The sequence below is a fragment of the Schistocerca americana genome, chromosome 11 (genome assembly GCF_021461395.2).
Source record: "Schistocerca americana isolate TAMUIC-IGC-003095 chromosome 11, iqSchAmer2.1, whole genome shotgun sequence".
Lineage (NCBI taxonomy): Eukaryota > Metazoa > Arthropoda > Insecta > Orthoptera > Acrididae > Schistocerca > Schistocerca americana.
The window spans coordinates 118,758,981-118,776,458 of NC_060129.1; the positions used below are offsets into that span (position 1 = coordinate 118,758,981).

The 17,478-nt window shown below is 43.6% G+C and overlaps 1 protein-coding gene across 1 annotated transcript in view; it reads right to left on the reverse strand.

The window, feature by feature from the left end:
- The window catches only part of LOC124553353 (zinc finger protein 708-like), a 103,287-nt gene extending 86,483 nt beyond the window's left edge, over positions 1-16,804 (reverse strand). The window contains exons 1-2 of the mRNA XM_047127227.1: positions 16,712-16,804; positions 9,567-9,659 (exon numbers count right to left, since the gene is read on the reverse strand). Of these exons, the coding sequence (XP_046983183.1) occupies positions 9,567-9,659; positions 16,712-16,732 (114 nt within the window). The 5' untranslated portion in view covers positions 16,733-16,804. The remainder of the gene's footprint in view (positions 1-9,566; positions 9,660-16,711) is intronic.
- Positions 16,805-17,478: the final 674 nt, after the last annotated feature.

Consider the following 17,478-nt stretch of genomic DNA (forward strand, 5'->3'; position numbering starts at 1 on the left):
ACACTCTTCCTTCCGAGCCACTGGCTTCGAAAGTTTGTGGAAAGTTAAATCTCTCTCTCTCTCTCTCTCTCTCTCTCTCTCTCTCTCTCTCTCTCTCTGTGTGTGTGTGTGTGTGTGTGTGTGTGTGTGTGTGTGTGTGTGTGTGTGTTTTATTATCTGTCCATTTACATTATATTGGTGTATCCTGTTATTGATAATCATTTCACAGTGGGTGCCTACTCAAAAGCAGGTTCATTAAACAAAATTCTAGCCATTCAATTTGTTCTTGATCTTGTACTGGTAACAGAGAACAATGTGAATACAACCAACTGTGGTGTATGAAAATATTTGGAACACATGTGAATGTTTTCCTGAACAACTGCTGTAAGCTGTGTTTAAAAATGCCCCATATATTACTAACCGCTCATTAGCATGGAACTAAAACATTTCTTCAAATATCTCAGCAGCTTTGTTTACAAACTTGATAGTCACACTGTATGCATGAAATTAATTGTAGGTACATGTTCTTAATTGTTTATGCCCCATTTCCAAATAAATAACTATATGTTTTTTTTGCTGTTTACTGACCTCACTTAAGTGTCAACTCAAAAATTGCTAAATTTATGAGCCACACAATTCTTTTGGTGTTGGCTGCTTTATATGACAATCGCCACTTGACTATGCTGTCACAATATGCTTGTTTTGTCTTGTCTTGTCTGTAGGTGGTGATGTTTGGGACCCTTTCTGTTCATGTTCTATATTAATGACCTTGCAGACAATATTAACAGGAACCTTAGAATTCCTGCAAATGACGCAGTTATCTACAATGAAATACTGTGTCAAAAAGGCTGTACAAATATTCTGTCAGATCTTCATAAGATTTCAAAGTGGTGCAGTGACTCGCAACCTAGTTTAGATGTCCAAAAATGTAAACTTTTGCACTTCATGTAACAAGAACGTAGTGTCGTAGGACTATTATTTTCCACTTCCTTTGCCAGAAAAGTTGTGAACCCGAATTCTGAACGACTGGTGAGACACGAACTTGGGAATAAAAAATCAGTACGGGGCCTTACATACTCCTACTCGTGAAGCCCGAGGAGGATGTGATGGAGCCGAGCTGTGTCGTAGCCCTTATGATCGAAGAAAACCACAACAAGAGGACGGCACTGGGAAGAAGGCCTGCTGAACTGCAGTTTTCAATTAATGGAGACGATCGATCAGAGGCGGTCCCTCCTGAAAGGTGCACCAGTAACGAGATAAAATGTGACGAGATTAGAGGACCCAACTGAGCAAATGAGCCACCATCCCTTTTAGTAACTTGGAGGAGACACTGGTCAGACTGACTGGCCGGAAACTAATAAGGGGCGGCAGATCCTTGCCGGGCTTATGGACTGGATCCACAACAGTGTCTCTTTACTGAGAGGGGAAAATGCCTTGGAGCCAAATACAGTTACCGTATTTACTCAAATCTAAGCCGCACTCGAATCTAAGCCGCACCTGAAAAATGAGACTCGAAATCAAGGAAAAAAATTTTCCCGAATCTAAGCCTCACCTGAAATTTGAGACTCTAAATTCAAGGGGAGAGAAAAATTTTAGACAGCACCTAAAAATCGAAACACAGTTGGTCCATTGTAACATGAGACACAATTTAGGTCGAATGGATGAAGGAACAGCTGCAGTAGTTTGGTTCGAGTTGTAAGCTTAGCAGTTAAGCTTTACCAGGTAGCCATTGCTATGTGTCAGGCGCTCCGTCCGTATTTATACGGGTACCCTTCCTTTTTCACATGGTTAGTCTGGTTTGAATCGACTGCTTATTTTGCTTTGATCTGGTAAGTGCCATTCTCTTTGTTATAGGTGTTTACTTCACTCTAAGCTGAAAATGCATTATTGTTCCGTGTCGTGCATTGTTGGTTGCATTCTGATAATGAGTGTTTACGACCTGTCACAAACCGCGGCATGGCTTGCTTTTGTGCGTGCTACCACCACAATCCAACTGCGGATAGCCTTAAAATTTTCGATTTTTTGCTCTCTAGTAGAGTCATGTGTCTTAATTTTTAAAATTTCGGTGTTCATGGGCAGGAATTTCTGACACCGTTCCTTAACAAATTCATCTAAAATCACTTCTAGTGTATGATATCAGCCACACATTGGCCCACTAAATGCTTTCCTGCTACTCGAACATTCAAATAATTTGTCTCTCTGCAGTCGCCATCGCCTGACGTTTCTCTCATCAATCCAGTATCGCAGACCTGCAGCACAGTTAGAACTTTGTTCCGCAAACTGAATTTGGCATTATAATGAAAGCACTTCATTATAGTTCACTAACACCAACAAGCACTTCACAAACTTCCACGAAGCAATAGGTGCTGCTACATGAAATCTTAATGAGCCCCAGCATATCAACTCGTGCAACAATTGTAAAGCCTTGTGCATTGTTGGTATTTTTATGTAAAGAAATTTATTATTGTTGTTGTGAATATTTGAAAGGCATCTACACTTGAAGAGAACAATACGGAATTTCTATTTACTTTGTTGGATAATGTATGAAAATGCAGTGTTCGAAACTCGGGGCGGAGAGAATGTTCGTCTTCTACCTTTTTTTTAGTTTATTTATTGACGCAGAGGTTTTGGCGGCAGTATTTATCTTTGTGTCTGCAAAGCATGCCTGTGTAGAGCTACATATATTCGACGGCAGAAGTTAGTTGTGGCGGCTCCTACCAACATTTTTCAGAACTTCCGCTTACTTTGCACTCGATTCTAAGCAGTAGGTGGTTTTTTGGATTACAAAACGGAAAAAAGTGCGGCTTAGATTCGAGTAAATAAGGTAAGCACCTGGAGAAGATTTCGCCACTGTTGAAGCAATTGGTTATGGATGGGATCAGGCCCAGGACCTGAATCATGAGAAGAAGAGAGGACCAGAAGAAGCTTCCATTCAGTATAGTGTGCATTGTAGGATTCCACTTGACAAGGCACCAAACATATGTGGAAAGCTTCAGCCTGCTGTTTCTGGAGGACGAAGGCAGTTGGATACTAGGTTGATGCCGATACCATCACAAAATTGTTCACAGAGTGTTCTGCAAGAACTATTGGATCTGTACGCAGGCCACATGGAAGGGCAAGGTCCAGAATCAATGCCTGCCTTGGGAGATGTGGAGTGTAGCTCACATCCGTGATGATGGGACAGAAGAACGAAGAGAGGAGACAAAGCATTCCCAACACATCCACTTGCTCTGTTTGATTAAGTAACGGGTTTCAGTATGAAGACATTTAAAAGCAATAAGACTGGCGGAGGACCGGTACCGCTTGAGATGTTGCAAGGTGTGACAATTGCAGATAGCAGTGGCAATGGCGTTGTTCCACCACAGAACTGGCAACAGTGAATGGGCCCGGTCAAGTGGGGAACAGCAATGCCGGCAGCCCGGATTGTCTTATCAGATAGATTATGGACGACGTCATCAATAAAACCTGACAAAGATGATGATAACATGACTCAGAAGGTATACAGAGGCCAATCAAGCGTGAATGAAAGCCCTGTGGGGTTACCCAGTCATCAGCAGGCAGAAAGGGAACAAGAGAATCAACAGGCCACTACCACAGAGGTGGTCATGTGGCAACCAGTGCAAGGAAAGGAGAAGGGAAGGAAAGTAAGCTAAAGATCAATGGCAAAGAAAGTGCCGTATGCAGCTCTAAAATGAGTAAAGAACCATCATTAAGAAGGCATTGTTTTTTTAAGAAATTGGTCAAATTGGTCATGAGGAGCCCCGACTCAGGGAGGGAGGGGGGGGGGGGGGGGGGGCACTGAAGCACTGTTCAACAAAGGGCGATGGGCATTAAAATCCCCAAGAAGAAGGATGGGAGGGAGGGAGAGAGAATTACTGAAGTAGGGCAGTTAGGGCAGCAGGTGTTGGTGGTCTGTCAGAGAAAGATAAAGATTGCAAACCCTGACTGCAGAGTCCAAGTGGACCCGGACGGCAACTGCTTCCAATCAGGTATGAAGGTAGATACATGTACTGACAATATCTGTACAGACACCACTGGAAGCCTTCAAAGGGCACAGAGCCAATGAGGTGTTGGTGACCGAGCATTAGTAAAATGAGATTCCTACAGAACGACACAAGCTACCAACTGAAACACGGTAAGGGATTTAACTTTGGGACTCAACGGTATTATCCATTTCAGTTCCATTGCATAAACACAGAGCAGATATCCAAATGGGAGGCGAATGGGCTTGAGACAATCATGCTGCTGGGTCACCATCCATCACAAATGAGGACATGGTAACAGCCATCAATAACAGGTCAGGCCCATGTTGTGAGGAGGGACATGCCCTTCCAGGGGCATCAGTGGAGCCTTCTCTCTCTCTCTCTCTCTCTCTCTCTCTCTCTCTCTCTCTCTCTCTCTCGCCCCCCCCCCCCAATCACACACACACACACACACACACACACACACACACACACACACACACACACACACACACACAAAAAAAAAAAAAAAAAAACCACAGTCTCTGGCAGCTATGAGACAATCCTTTTTTATTGTGCCTAGCAGCGACTCAGCATTACCGCCATATGATGATTAGCAACTATCCTTTTCATAATACTGTTTTTAATCAAACATGTTTAACTTACATGTTTAGGCACAGTTATACAAGTATTCACTGAACTGTACTACCCCACCTTGCTAAGTTGTGCATTAGTGGGAATAAATTGCTGTTCTGTGACACAAAACTGCACAGTTTGCAGCATTTACTTTTAAATAAGGTGGATATTAAAGTCACCTAAAGTGCTACTACAGAAGTCTACACATTACATTTATAGTGAAGCAACTAATAGTTTCATTTACTTCCTCTGCAGTGCACTGAAAATGCCTTAAACTTTTTTTTTTGCAGGAAACAAAGATTTCAATTGCAAAATAGGAGTAATTTGTAATCACTTCTGTAAAATAAACAGAATCAAAGTAGCAACCGAGGAAGACTGGTAGTCTAGTGAAGTAATATTGGGAATACAATACTCTAATAAACTAACGAAGTTTCATATTTGGATGGGAGGGGGCAGAGGGAGGGGGGGGGGGGTTGTTAGATGGGAGGGGGGGAGGCAGCACACTACTAGGCTTTAAGGTATGTTCACTGAAGTTCATGCCAGAATACCTGTCACTGTTTTGAAATGAATTTCCAATGAGTACTGTAAAGTTAAGTGTAGATCCCCAAACAGGATCTACCATATTTGATGGCACCTATCAAAGCAAACACGAAAGGTCACATTGTCCCAGACACTCATTCACACAATGTGATCTACAGCCATTTCATTTCAGAAAGGTGGTGTGAGGTACATGATTCTCCAGTTTACACAAGGGAGTCTATGAACATTTTTTATTAACTGCCATTAATCTGCTAGAGTTGGCACAAAATTAGAATAAGTACAAATAAACATCAAGAAATTAGCAGGAAAGTCGCTACAGCTACAAAAGGCAGCCAGTATCCCTATGGTATTTCTGCGGCAGCCTTCAACAGTGAATGCTCTCAGAAAATTTGTGAAAGTGGATGAACTTGTCATTGTTATGTAATAACACTACCTTCATTTGAAAGGTCTTAGTCTAACTAATATTAAAGCTGAGCTATTTTCTACTGGGGGCATCTGCCCCTTCATTTACTACAGTAAAATATTCGGTGTCTGAGTTTACACAAGGCCACACAAGTTGCTAAGACGAACAGTGCAGTGGTTACGGAGATGATAGATAAACTCCAGTGGAAGACTTTGCAGGAGAGACACTCAGTAGCTCGGTACAGGCTTTTGTTGAAGTTTCAAGACCATACCTTCACTGAGGAGTCAAGCAGCATATTGTTCATGAGGATAAAATCAGAGAGATTAGAGCCCACACAGAGGCATACCGACAATCTTTCTTTCCACAAACAATACGAGACTGGAATAGAAGGGAGAACCGATAGAGGTACTCAGGGTACCCTCCGCCGCACACCGTCTGTTGGCTTGCGGAGTATGGATGTAGATGTAGGTGTAGACCAAATGAGGTGACCACACCAAAAATTGGGTAGAACAGCCACGACTGAAATTGCACAAACTACCAAACATCATATGCATTTCAAAAAGTGCTGTATGTACATCACATACTGACTGAAAATTTGGACATTAGAAAGCTGTGCACAAATTGTGTGCCACGTCTACTCACAATGGAACAAAACTGCATCACCACAAACTCAGTCGAGTGTTTGGCAATGTTTTGCTGCAATAAAGCCAAATTTTTATGTCTATTTATAATTGTTGATGAATGTGGGTTCATCACTTCGCATCTGGTACAGTGGAAGAGTCAAAAAAGTGGACTGAAAATGGAGAATCAGCTCCAAAGAAGACAGACAGTTCCACCAGCAGGCAAGGTCATGTAGTCATTTTTTTGAGATTCCTATAGGATAATTTGAATTGATTATCTTAAAAAAGGAAAAGCAATCACTTGTGAGTAATGTGTGAACTTATTGCAGCATTTTAGTGATGAAATGAAGCAAAAATGGCCACATCTAGCAAAAAATAAAGTTTCTTTTCGTCATGACACTGAACCAGTTGATACATAGATTATCTTGATGGGTAAAAACAATGAGTTAAAGTTTGATTTACTTCCTCATGCACCCTAGTCATAATATTTAGCCTCTTCTGTTTATTTTGTGTTCACAAACTTGAAGGAATGACTTGGTGGTGAAAGATTTGTTAAAATTGAAGAGGTGGAGCCTGCAGTTGAGGGTTATTTTGCAGTGCTCGACAATTCTCACTTTAAATGGGGTCCTGAGATATTGAACACATTTGGAAAAAGGGTACCACACTGAAAATGGGCTATGTAGAGAAATAAGATGTTTTTTCCCCAAAATGTTTGTGTTTTGTTTGTTACGTACTTCTGGGAAGCCCTTATACACTGAGATGACGAAAGCCATCACAATGGGAATTAACAGACTTTGAATGCAGAATGATAGTTGGAGTTAGACACATAGGCCATTGCATTTCAGGAATTGTTATGGAATTCGATATTCTGATTCCACAGCATCAGGGGTGTGCCGAAAATACCAAATTTCAGGCATTGCCTCTCACCATGGACAATGCAATGGTCGACGGCCTTATTTTAATGACCAAGAGCAGTGGTGTTTGCACAGAGTTGTCAGTGCTAACAGACAAGTAACACTGTTCGACATAACATCAGAAATCAATGTGGGATGTATCACGGATCTGTCTTTTAGGACAGTGTGCCAAAATTAGGCATTGCAATAGTCTAACACGAGTTCTTTACAGATGAATGGAAAAACTGGTAGAAGTCAACCTCGGGGAAGATCAGTTTGGATTCCGTAGAAATGTTGGAACAGGTGAGGCAATAATGACCCTACAACTTATCTTAGGAGATAGATTAAGGAAAAGTTATCCTACGTTTCTAGCATTTGTAGACTTAGAGAAATGCTTTTTACAATGTTGACTGGAATACTCTCTTTCAAATTCTGAAGGTGGCAGGGGTAAAATACAGAGAGCGAAAGGCTATTTACAATTTGTATAGAAACCAGATGGCAGTTATAAGAGTTGAGGAGCATGAAAGGGAAGCAGTGGTTGAGAAGGGAGTGAGACAGGGTTGTAACCTATCCCCGATGTTATTCAATCTGTATATTGAGCAAGCAGTAAAGGAAACAAAAGAAAAATTCGGAGAAGGAATTAAAATCTATGGAGAAGAAATACAAACTTTGAGGTTTGATGATGACATTGTAATTCTGTCAGAGACAGCAAAGGACTTGGAAGATCAGTTGAACAGAATGGACAGTGTCTCGAAAGGAGGATATAAGATGAACATCAAAACGAGGACAATGGAATGTAGTCGAATTAAGTCGGGTGATGCTGAGGGAATTAGATTAGGAAATGAGATGCTTAAAGTAGAAAAGGAGTTTTGCTATTTGGGGAGCAAAATAACTGATGATGGTCGAAGTAGAAAGGATATAAAATTTAGACTGGCAATGGCAAGGAAAGCGTTTCTGAAGAAGAGAAATTTGTTAACATCGAGTATAGATTTAAGTGTCAGGAAGTCGTTTCTGAAAGTATTTGTATGGGGTGTAGCCATGTATGGAAGTGAAACATGGTCAATAAATAGTTTAGACAAGAAGAGAATAGAAGCTTTCGAAATGTGGTGCTGCAGAAGAATGCTGAAGATTAGATGGGTAGATCACGTAACTAATGAGGTGGTACTGAATAGAAATGGGGAGAAGAGGAATTTATGGCACAACTTGACTAGAAGAAAGGACTGGTTTGTAGGACATGTTCTGAGGCATCAAGTGATCACCAATTTAGTATTGGAGGGCAGCATGGAGGGTAGAAATCGTAGAGGGAGACTAAGAGATGAATACACTAAACAGATTCAGAAGGATGTAGGTTGCACTAGGTACTGGGAGATGAAGAAGCTTGCATAGGATAGATTAGCATGGAAAGCTGCATCAAACCAGTCTCAGGACTGAAGACCACAACAACAAGAAGCTACAACAGCTGATGAGCAATGTGAGTGCCTTTGCTAACAGCTCGGCATCACCTGCAGTGCTTGTCATGGGCTCATGACAGTATCGGTTGGACCTTAAGGTTATTGTAAAGTAGTGGCTCAGTCAGATGAGTTTAGATTTCAGTTGGGAAGAGCTGATGGTAGGATTCAAGTGTGGGACAGAGCCCACGAAGATATGGACCCTCATTGTCAACAGACTCGGTGGTGGCTCCATAATCGTGTGGGCTAAGTTTACATGGAATGGACTGGGCCATTTGGTCCAACTGAACAGAACATTGGCTGGAAATGGTTATGGTTGGCTACCTCGAGACCATTTGCAGTGATTGATGGGCTTCATGTTCCCAAACAACAATGTCATGTCACCAGGCAACAATTGTTCGCGATCTAAGAACATTCTTGACAATTCAAGCGAATGATTTGGCCACCCACATTGCCCAACATGAATACCATCCAACATTTATGGGACATTATCGAGATGTCAGTCCACACACAATATCCTAAATTGGCAACACCTTCGCAATTATGGATAGCTATAGAAACATCGTGGTTCAATATTTCTGTCGGGGACTTCCAATGGCTTATCGAGTCCATGTCACATCGAACTGATTCACTAGACCGGACAAAAGGAGGTCCCATGACTTGTCACCTCAGTATATTTACAAGATTACACTCAAGAGGCAACTGTCATGATAAAAATTAAAGCCAATGTACAACGGGCACTGCTGTTATCTCTGCTACTTGTGGAGCTTTTCAAACCTCCAAACAGATTTTCAGAAAATCTGTGGGTCATATGGTTAAAACACAATATTTTTCATTTTCTTTCGGCTCTGCAGGGATTCTGAATTACAATAAATGCTTTTTACTGATGAGAATCTTCCAAAAAGAAATTTACCAACTTTAGAAGCTGTGGCACAGAACAGATATTTACCCCTTGCCCTGCTTTTTTTTTTTTCTTTCTTTCTTCTTTACTGCTGTGGAAGAACGAAGAATCATTTTAGCACAACTTTTCTAAAACCTAGTGGTCTACCTTGCAGTATAGTACATGGTACAGCAAAAGTACTTACAGCAGCCTCTGCTCTATCCTGTTCACCCCTTTCTTTCGGCTCTTCCTTAATATTGTTTGCACATTCTGGAACTGCTGATGGGTCTTCGAGAACCTGAAAAAAGGGTGAAATAGAGGTATATTTGCAGCATCTCTCGGCTTGAAGTCTGGTGGTCACTGGGTGGCAGAATGAACAGGGAGTAAAACAAGATGAAAAGAAATAAGATCATTAAAGTGATATCAGTGCGCGCGTGCACACACACACACACACACACACACACACACACACACACACACACACACACACACACACACACACACACACACACACACAGAGAGAGAGAGAGAGAGAGAGAGAGAGAGAGAGAGAGAGAGAGAGAGAGAAACACGTTCCCAGTCTTGTATGTGCCTATCCCCTACTTAATTTGCATTTATCACAAGTCTTGTCTGTGACAAGATGATGGGGCTGGGAAAAGGCCTGACGAACTGCAGTTTCCAATCGAAGCTGATGATCGATTGGAGACCGTCCCTGCTGAAAGCCGCACCAGTAACGAGACAAAAGGTCCCGAGATTTGAAGTCACGACTGAGTCAATGAGCCGCCATCTGTTCTAATAAAATGCGGGGGGGGGGGGGGGGGGGGGGGGGGGGCATTGGTCACTATCGAGGGGCAGCGTTTCCTTGCAGGGCTTATGGACTGGAACCAGAACAATGTCTCTCCACTGAGAGGGGAAGATGGCTTGGAGCCAGATATGGCTCAACACTTGGAGGTGGTTTTGGCACTGCGAAGGGCTGAGGTGTTGAAGCAATTGGTTATGGATGGAATCAGGGCCAGGAGCTGAATCGTGGAAAGAAGAGGTAATCAGAAGAAGCTCACATTCAGTAAAATGTGCACTATAGGATTCTGCTTGACAAGAAGTAAAACAAATGCAGACCGCTTCAGTCCGCTGCTTCTGGAGAAGGAAGGCAGCTGGATACCAGGCTGACATTGATGCCGTTGCAAAATGGGTCACAGGAACCAATGGATCTGAAGACAGGCCACCTGGAAGGGCAAGGCCCGGAATTTATGACTACTACAGACAACTTTAGGGGGTGTGGAGTGTAGCCCACACCCATCATGAAGGGATGGAAGAACCTAGAGAGGAGACAAAGTGTTCCCAACACACCGAGCTCTGTTTGATTAAGGAATGGGCTTTGGTGCAACGACATTTAAACATAAGACTGGCAGAGGACAGATGCCGCACGAGATGTTGCAAGGCGCAATGACGATTGCGGATTGTGGTGGCAATGCCCGAGCTCCACAAGGAACTGGCCAACAGCAAATGGGGTCGGTCAAGCGGGGAACGGCAAGGACGGCAGCCCCGGTTATCTTATCGGACAGATCACAGGTGACTTCATCATTACAATCTGACAAAAAAGGTGGAAACCCGACCTGGCAGGTCTATTAAGACCAGTCAGCAAGGTGGAAAGCCTGGTCATCAGGAGGCAGGGAGGGAGGGAGCGAGAGAATCAATGGGGAGTGGTCACTATCACAGACATCATACTGTGGCGACCAGTGTAAGGAAAGAACAACAGAGGGAAAGTGAGTGAAGATCAACAGCAATGAAAGTGCCCAGAAATGAGTCGGAGAACCACCATTTTCTGCAAAGAATTGGTCAATGAGGAGCCCCGAGTAGATAAAAAAGCACTGTCCCAGAACAGGTGATGGGCATTAAGAACACCGAGGAGGAGGAGGAGGAGGAAAGGGGGAATTGCTGGAGGGCAGACAGAGCAATAAATATAAGAGCCCTCTAGGGTTGAGACAGATTGCAAATTGTAACATAATTCAGAGGCAGGACACAGGGGGGGGGGGGGGGGGGGGTTGGGGGGGGGGGTGCAGGAACTGCAGGGAGGGGAGACGAGAGAGGGGCAGGACTAAGATTAGGGAGGAGAGGGAAGGAATGTAACAGAGGCAAAGGTAAAAGTCGTCAACACAGGCAGAAGTCTGTCATATTTTTGACGAGCTTCAGTGTAAGATGGCAACAGCTTCCAATGAGGTAAAATGAGGGATCCACGTACTGACAATATCTGTACAAGTAGTCACAATATCTGTACAAGCCAATGTGCAGACACCAGCGGAAGCACTCAAAGGGCTGACCTAGTTCCGACAAAGAGCGGAACTAACGAAGTGTTGGTGAGCAAGCATTAGAAAATGAGATTCCTAGAGAATGATATAAGCTACCAAGTAAAATGCAGTAAGGGACTGTAAGTCTGGGAGGTGACCATAGTATCCATTTCAGTTCCACTGCACAAATACGAAGCGGGTATCCAAACGGGAGGCAAACGGGCTGGAGACTATCACACCCCCGGGTCACCATCCAACACAAATGAGGACATGGTGATAGCCATAAATAAGAGGTCAGGATCAGATTGTGAGGGGGACACACCCTTCCAGGGGCATTAGTGGGACCTTGTCATGAGACTTATGTTTCTTCTTCCTCTCTTTTGTAGTTCAAGGAGAGCAGAACAGGGAGGAAAAGCAGGTTTCTGCAAGAAAAGCGAAAGAGAATGGGTTACCTCCAGGTCTACACACTGTGTGTCCATTGCCAGAGTTGTAATAGCAGGCCTCCAGCCTGAGAGACATGAAGGGGAGTGGTCTCGCGAGGGAGCTCCAGCACTGGCGGGTGCTGAAGAAGGGGCGCACTTCTCCAGAGCCAGGGAGGAGGGGCGGGACACAGAGGACAGGGTAGGGGAGGGGGTGCAGGAACTGCAGGGAGGGAGAGATGAGAGGGGCGGCTGGACTGGGATAAGGAAGAGGGAGGAGGGGGAAGGTATGTAACAAAGGCAGAATTCGTCAAATACAGGGAGAAGTCTGTCATACTTTTGACGAGCTTCAGTGTAAGATAAATGATCAAGAGACTTCACTCCTGTATTTTCTTTCCCTTCTTAAAAGATGGGAAATCTGGTGAGCATCGAGAGTGATGGGCGAGACAATTAACACACATGGGTGGCAGTGCACTGGGGGCTCCCCTCATTGAGTGGAAGTCCACATTCACGGCACGGAGGGTTCGCCATACACCGGGAAAACATGTGCCCGCTATACAAGCACCAAAAGCGCCGCACAGGTGGTGGGACATACAGCTTCATGTGAGCCAGTATCGGTACAGCTGTTTTACGACCTTTCTGTACACATCGAATTGAATGAACACCCAGGAGTTCATCAGTTTGAAGGATGTGGTCCCTATGAAGAATGGCACTCTGAACCACATTCAAAGACTGGTCAGGAGGAATAGACACCAGGACAATGCAAAGATGATCACAAGCACAAAGGGATCAACAGTAGACTGACTGCGTCTTACTGAGGGACTCCACTTCTCTTTGATATTTTCCACAACAACTACAGCTCTGTGATGGTGAAGGTCTCCCCATCTGTGCTAGTGCAGACTAGGTGGCAGGAAAAGTGTTTCACCCCAAGCCGGTGAGCCTGGCTTTCCTCCCAGGATGTAGCAAGGGAAGGGAAGGCTGTAGAGTCATAAGAAAAAGCATTAAATGATCCATTACCAACCGAAGACCCGACCGTAGAAGAATGGACAGTTTTGTGGAGCCTGATACATTTCATACACTTACCATCTGTCCCGAGACCACCCACTCCAATCAGCGCCTCTTCCCAGCCACAGCACCAGAAATTCCAATGCTGCAGAATGACAAGCAACCACCCCTAGGAACCTACAGGGAGGCAACAGCTCAAAAGTGCCATCCCTGAGTTGCCAGGGGGCTCAGCCAGATGGGTGGGCCTACATAATGGCCCCACCTCATGGACTCACTACACATGCTGGTGGTCTAGTGGGCAGAGCAAAAGGACAGGGAGAAGGGAGGGGAATCCGTCCCATGGACACTAGGTAGGGATTCTTCAAAAAATGGCTCTGAGCACTATGGGACTTAACTTCTGTGGTCATTAGTCCCCTAGAACTTAGAACTACTTAAACCTAACTAACCTAAGGACATCACACACATCCATGCCCAAGGCAGGATTCGAACCTGCGACCGTATCAGTCGCGCGGTTCCGGACTGAGCGCCTTAACCGCGGGACCACCGTGGCCGGCAGGGATTCTTCCCAAAATAGTTCACACTACAGAAAGAAAATTTAGAAGTGGAGGTCAAAGTCCAAAGGGGTACCAGAAACACCAGAAAGGAAGGATGGAAAGGAATAAAACTGCAAGGAATACAGGATACTCAGGTCAACTTAAGTATGAACAACAATGAAGAGGAAGGAGGGGCAGCAAGGAAGGAGTGACGATGGATAGGGAGGGGCGTAGGGAAGGAAATACAGCCCGGGAAGAAAGAATGGGCGGCAAAAGTTCAGCAACCCATGCGTGCCTCATATGAGCTCACAACAGAACTGTGAGGCCCCTGGGGGATAGGTGACTAAGAATCCCACACATGGAGTTTCATTTAGTTTGTACCCCCCCTCATCACTACTTCCAACAAATGGTTCAAATGGCTCTGGGCACTACGGGACTCAACTTCTGAGGTCATTAGTCCCCTAGAACTTAGAACTACTTAAACCTAACTAACCTAAGGACATCACACACATCCACGCCCGAGGCAGGATTCAAACCTGCGACCATAGCTGTCTCGCGGTTCCAGACTTCAGCGCCTAGAACCGCACGGCCACTTCGGCCGGCCTACTTCCAACACCTCTCATTAATTTTTGTTTATATTGAACTGTATAACATGAGCCTTTTAAGCTATTTGCTGTTTGCCACATGTAAACCAGGTGCCTTGTTTTCCTGTCATAGTATAGTATTGGTGTGTTTGGCTCATTTATGAATCTAATTGTGGCATCAGGACAAACAGTTTTCGAAAAGGTCTGCAACACCTGGATAAATCATTCATGTACGGCAAAAAGAAGAGAGGGCTAGGAACCAAAACTTTCTGGACACCATATTTAATGTTTCCCCAGTACAAATTTAGCCTTACTCCTGTGGCTAGGTCACAGAAAATGCCTAAAAAGAAATCATCGTTATTTAAATTTATCAGAACTAAGTTTGTACGTTGTATCTGTAAAGAAGCACTTACGGAAGTAAAACTGGTTTCAATGATATCTCTAGTAGCAGAATTGTCAAAAATGATGTCTGCTGGTGATGTATGTAATATTTGTCTAAGTAAAACTAACAAATGTGTTTTTGATGACCTCATTTCTTTTCTCCTTTTGTTCCCAGATACCTAATTTAGTGGACAATTATTTGTCATCATCAGTGAGATAAGCATCATTTGTCTTAGTTTATTTTGTTTTATGGCCCATAAAGCTCCAAATCTTCTTCTCAATCGTGTACGAGAGGGGACCCAAAAATAACCGGAATTTTTTTCTAGAAAGCATATACTTTATTGTTTTCAAATACAACCTTAATCTCCTTTGAAGTACTCTCCATTAGCATTAATACAATTGCCCAAATGTTCATTCCAGTGTTCGAAGCACCTTTTAAATTCGTCCTCTTTGATACCTGCTAGCACTTTCATGACATTGCGTTTTACGTCTTCCACATCCGCAAAACACTTCCCTCTTAAGTCTCTCTTCACCCTCGGGAACAGGAAGAAGTTCGAGGGTGCTAAATCCAGCGAATAGGGCGCATGGGTCAAGGTAGTAGTTTTCGTTGAGGCCAAAAATTGGCAAACGCTGAGAGCCATGTGCGCGGGAGTGTTGCCGTGATGCAGGAACCACATGCCAGAATCCCACTTCTGCGAAGCCGTTTCATAACCTCCAAATAGAATTGTTGGTTTACTGTCTGGTTTTCAGGGGCAAATTCAGAGTGTACGATCCCTTTGATGTCAAAAAAACAGATCAACATCATTTTCACATTTGATTTCACTTGTCGAGCTGGTTTTGGTCGAGGTGAGCCAGCTGACTTCCATTGTGATGACTGTTGTTTGCTTTCTGGATCGTACCCATAGCACCATGAATCATCACCTGTAATGATTTTGTTGAATAGCGACGATCCCTTTGATCTACGGTACAAAGCTTCGGCACGAATTTTGCTGCCACTCTTCGCATCCCCAAATCGATGGTCTAGATGCGCTGAATTGAGCTCCAGAACAACCCGGACAAGTTCTCGAGTTGGTCGATTGTCCTGCGTCGATCTTCGTTGATGAGATCACGGATTTTGTCAATGTTATCTTTGCTTCGAGCAGTTGAAGGTCGACCGGAACAGGGCTGATCTTCAACCACCATTTCTCCCTTTTTAAGCTGAGAAAACCATTCGTACACTTGCATTTTACTAAGAGCACGGTCTTTGTAGGCTGTCTGAATCATCGCAACAGTTTCTGCTGCGTGCTTGCCGAGCAAGAAACAAAACTTCACTGCCGTACGTCGTTCGTAAGAACTAGCCATTTCCTCATGTCAAGTCTGCATTGTACGCACACTCAAAGAAACCACACTTCTCACTGTCGGGTGACACCACGTAGCAGAATGACTCAGCAGAGCTCCTACTACAACCCTCTGGCGGTGAAACCTGCTACTTCAAGTACACGATGTCAGCATTACGATTCCGGTTACTTTTGGGTCCCACCTCGGGTCCTTGGGTACGACTTCACTTTATACAGCTGGTCATGGTGAAGTAAACTGAGAAAAACTGTAGTCTCAGACTATTCACCAGATGACTGAAGAATTGAATATCAGTGTGAGTTATCGTTGGTTGCAGAAAGAAGCAGATACATATGTTTGCATACCATCCTGCAACATGCATCTGGTTCTTTCTACTTCCTGGTCATTTGGTTTCCTGAGTATCACACGAACAGAGGAATATTACAATAGCAACTACTAGGTGCACAATGAATGGGAAATTACAGATTGAGTCTGGCCTCAGCAACCAGACTGTGGCCATGTGTGTATAGGTCCAATGTTTACTTCCGATGAAGGCCTCGTTGGCCGAAAGCTTACTTTTCAACAGCCTATCTGTTGTGCCTGTATGCGACTCAGCATCTCTGCTATATCGTGATCAGCAAATTATAGATTGTCATTTATTTGCTAGACAGACTTTTCGCCTCATTTTGTTGCCCTGGGAGATAAATATTTTACATACACTATTGAGTGCACTTGGAAATGATGTGTGTTGCCTTCATACTGCGCACTTAACTTATGCAAGCACAATAACTGAACATTTTCCCATACTGTGTGTAAATTGGGTACTTACATAGTTCACAACGAGAGCCATCCCAATTTGTACTTATGGTTCTTCCTTGATTCTCTCTGTAAATCTTGCAACTACTAATGGGTCTTTTGGAATCTGAAAACAAGGTAAAAATATCACTGTCACTGGATACTGCATATACATCTTTGCACATACTGGTCATAGTTTATTAAGACTCTATGGAACTTCCTTTCTGATATTTATGACAATGTTTCCTTTTGAGATTTCTGGAGTTGGCCCTCCAAAAAATGGATCACTTGGGGGTGTTTCCTGTGATAAATGTCAATGAGAAATGCAATTTTGGATATTGTGGTTCAGTATGAAATTTATGTACCTAATTTAAAGAGTGGCCTAAAATTTGTCTGGTACAATATTCAGTTTAATGACACTGTTGACAAAAAATGTTAACAGGAATGAGTAACTGAAGCAACGGGTGAAGACACATGTTCTATCGCACACCATTTTTCATAATCCTATCATACATCAGTTGGAAATACTGAATACTGTCCATGTTTGCTGTCACCAGTGTTCCACATCCACATCCAGGCTCCACTAGCCACCTAACTTCAAGTGTACTTTTGGTATAGCTTCAAGTTCCTTCTTTTCTGTAACTGAATGGTGTGCGAGGAGGAGCCAGTTGGTAAGCCTTCATATGAGCTGCAATTTCTCTTTGGAATAAAACAACAGCCCAATTAAGCTTCTAATTTAATTTTAAAAACCATGGCCAGTTTTAGCCATTACCCTGTTGTAACAAAAGCAGTAACTGAACT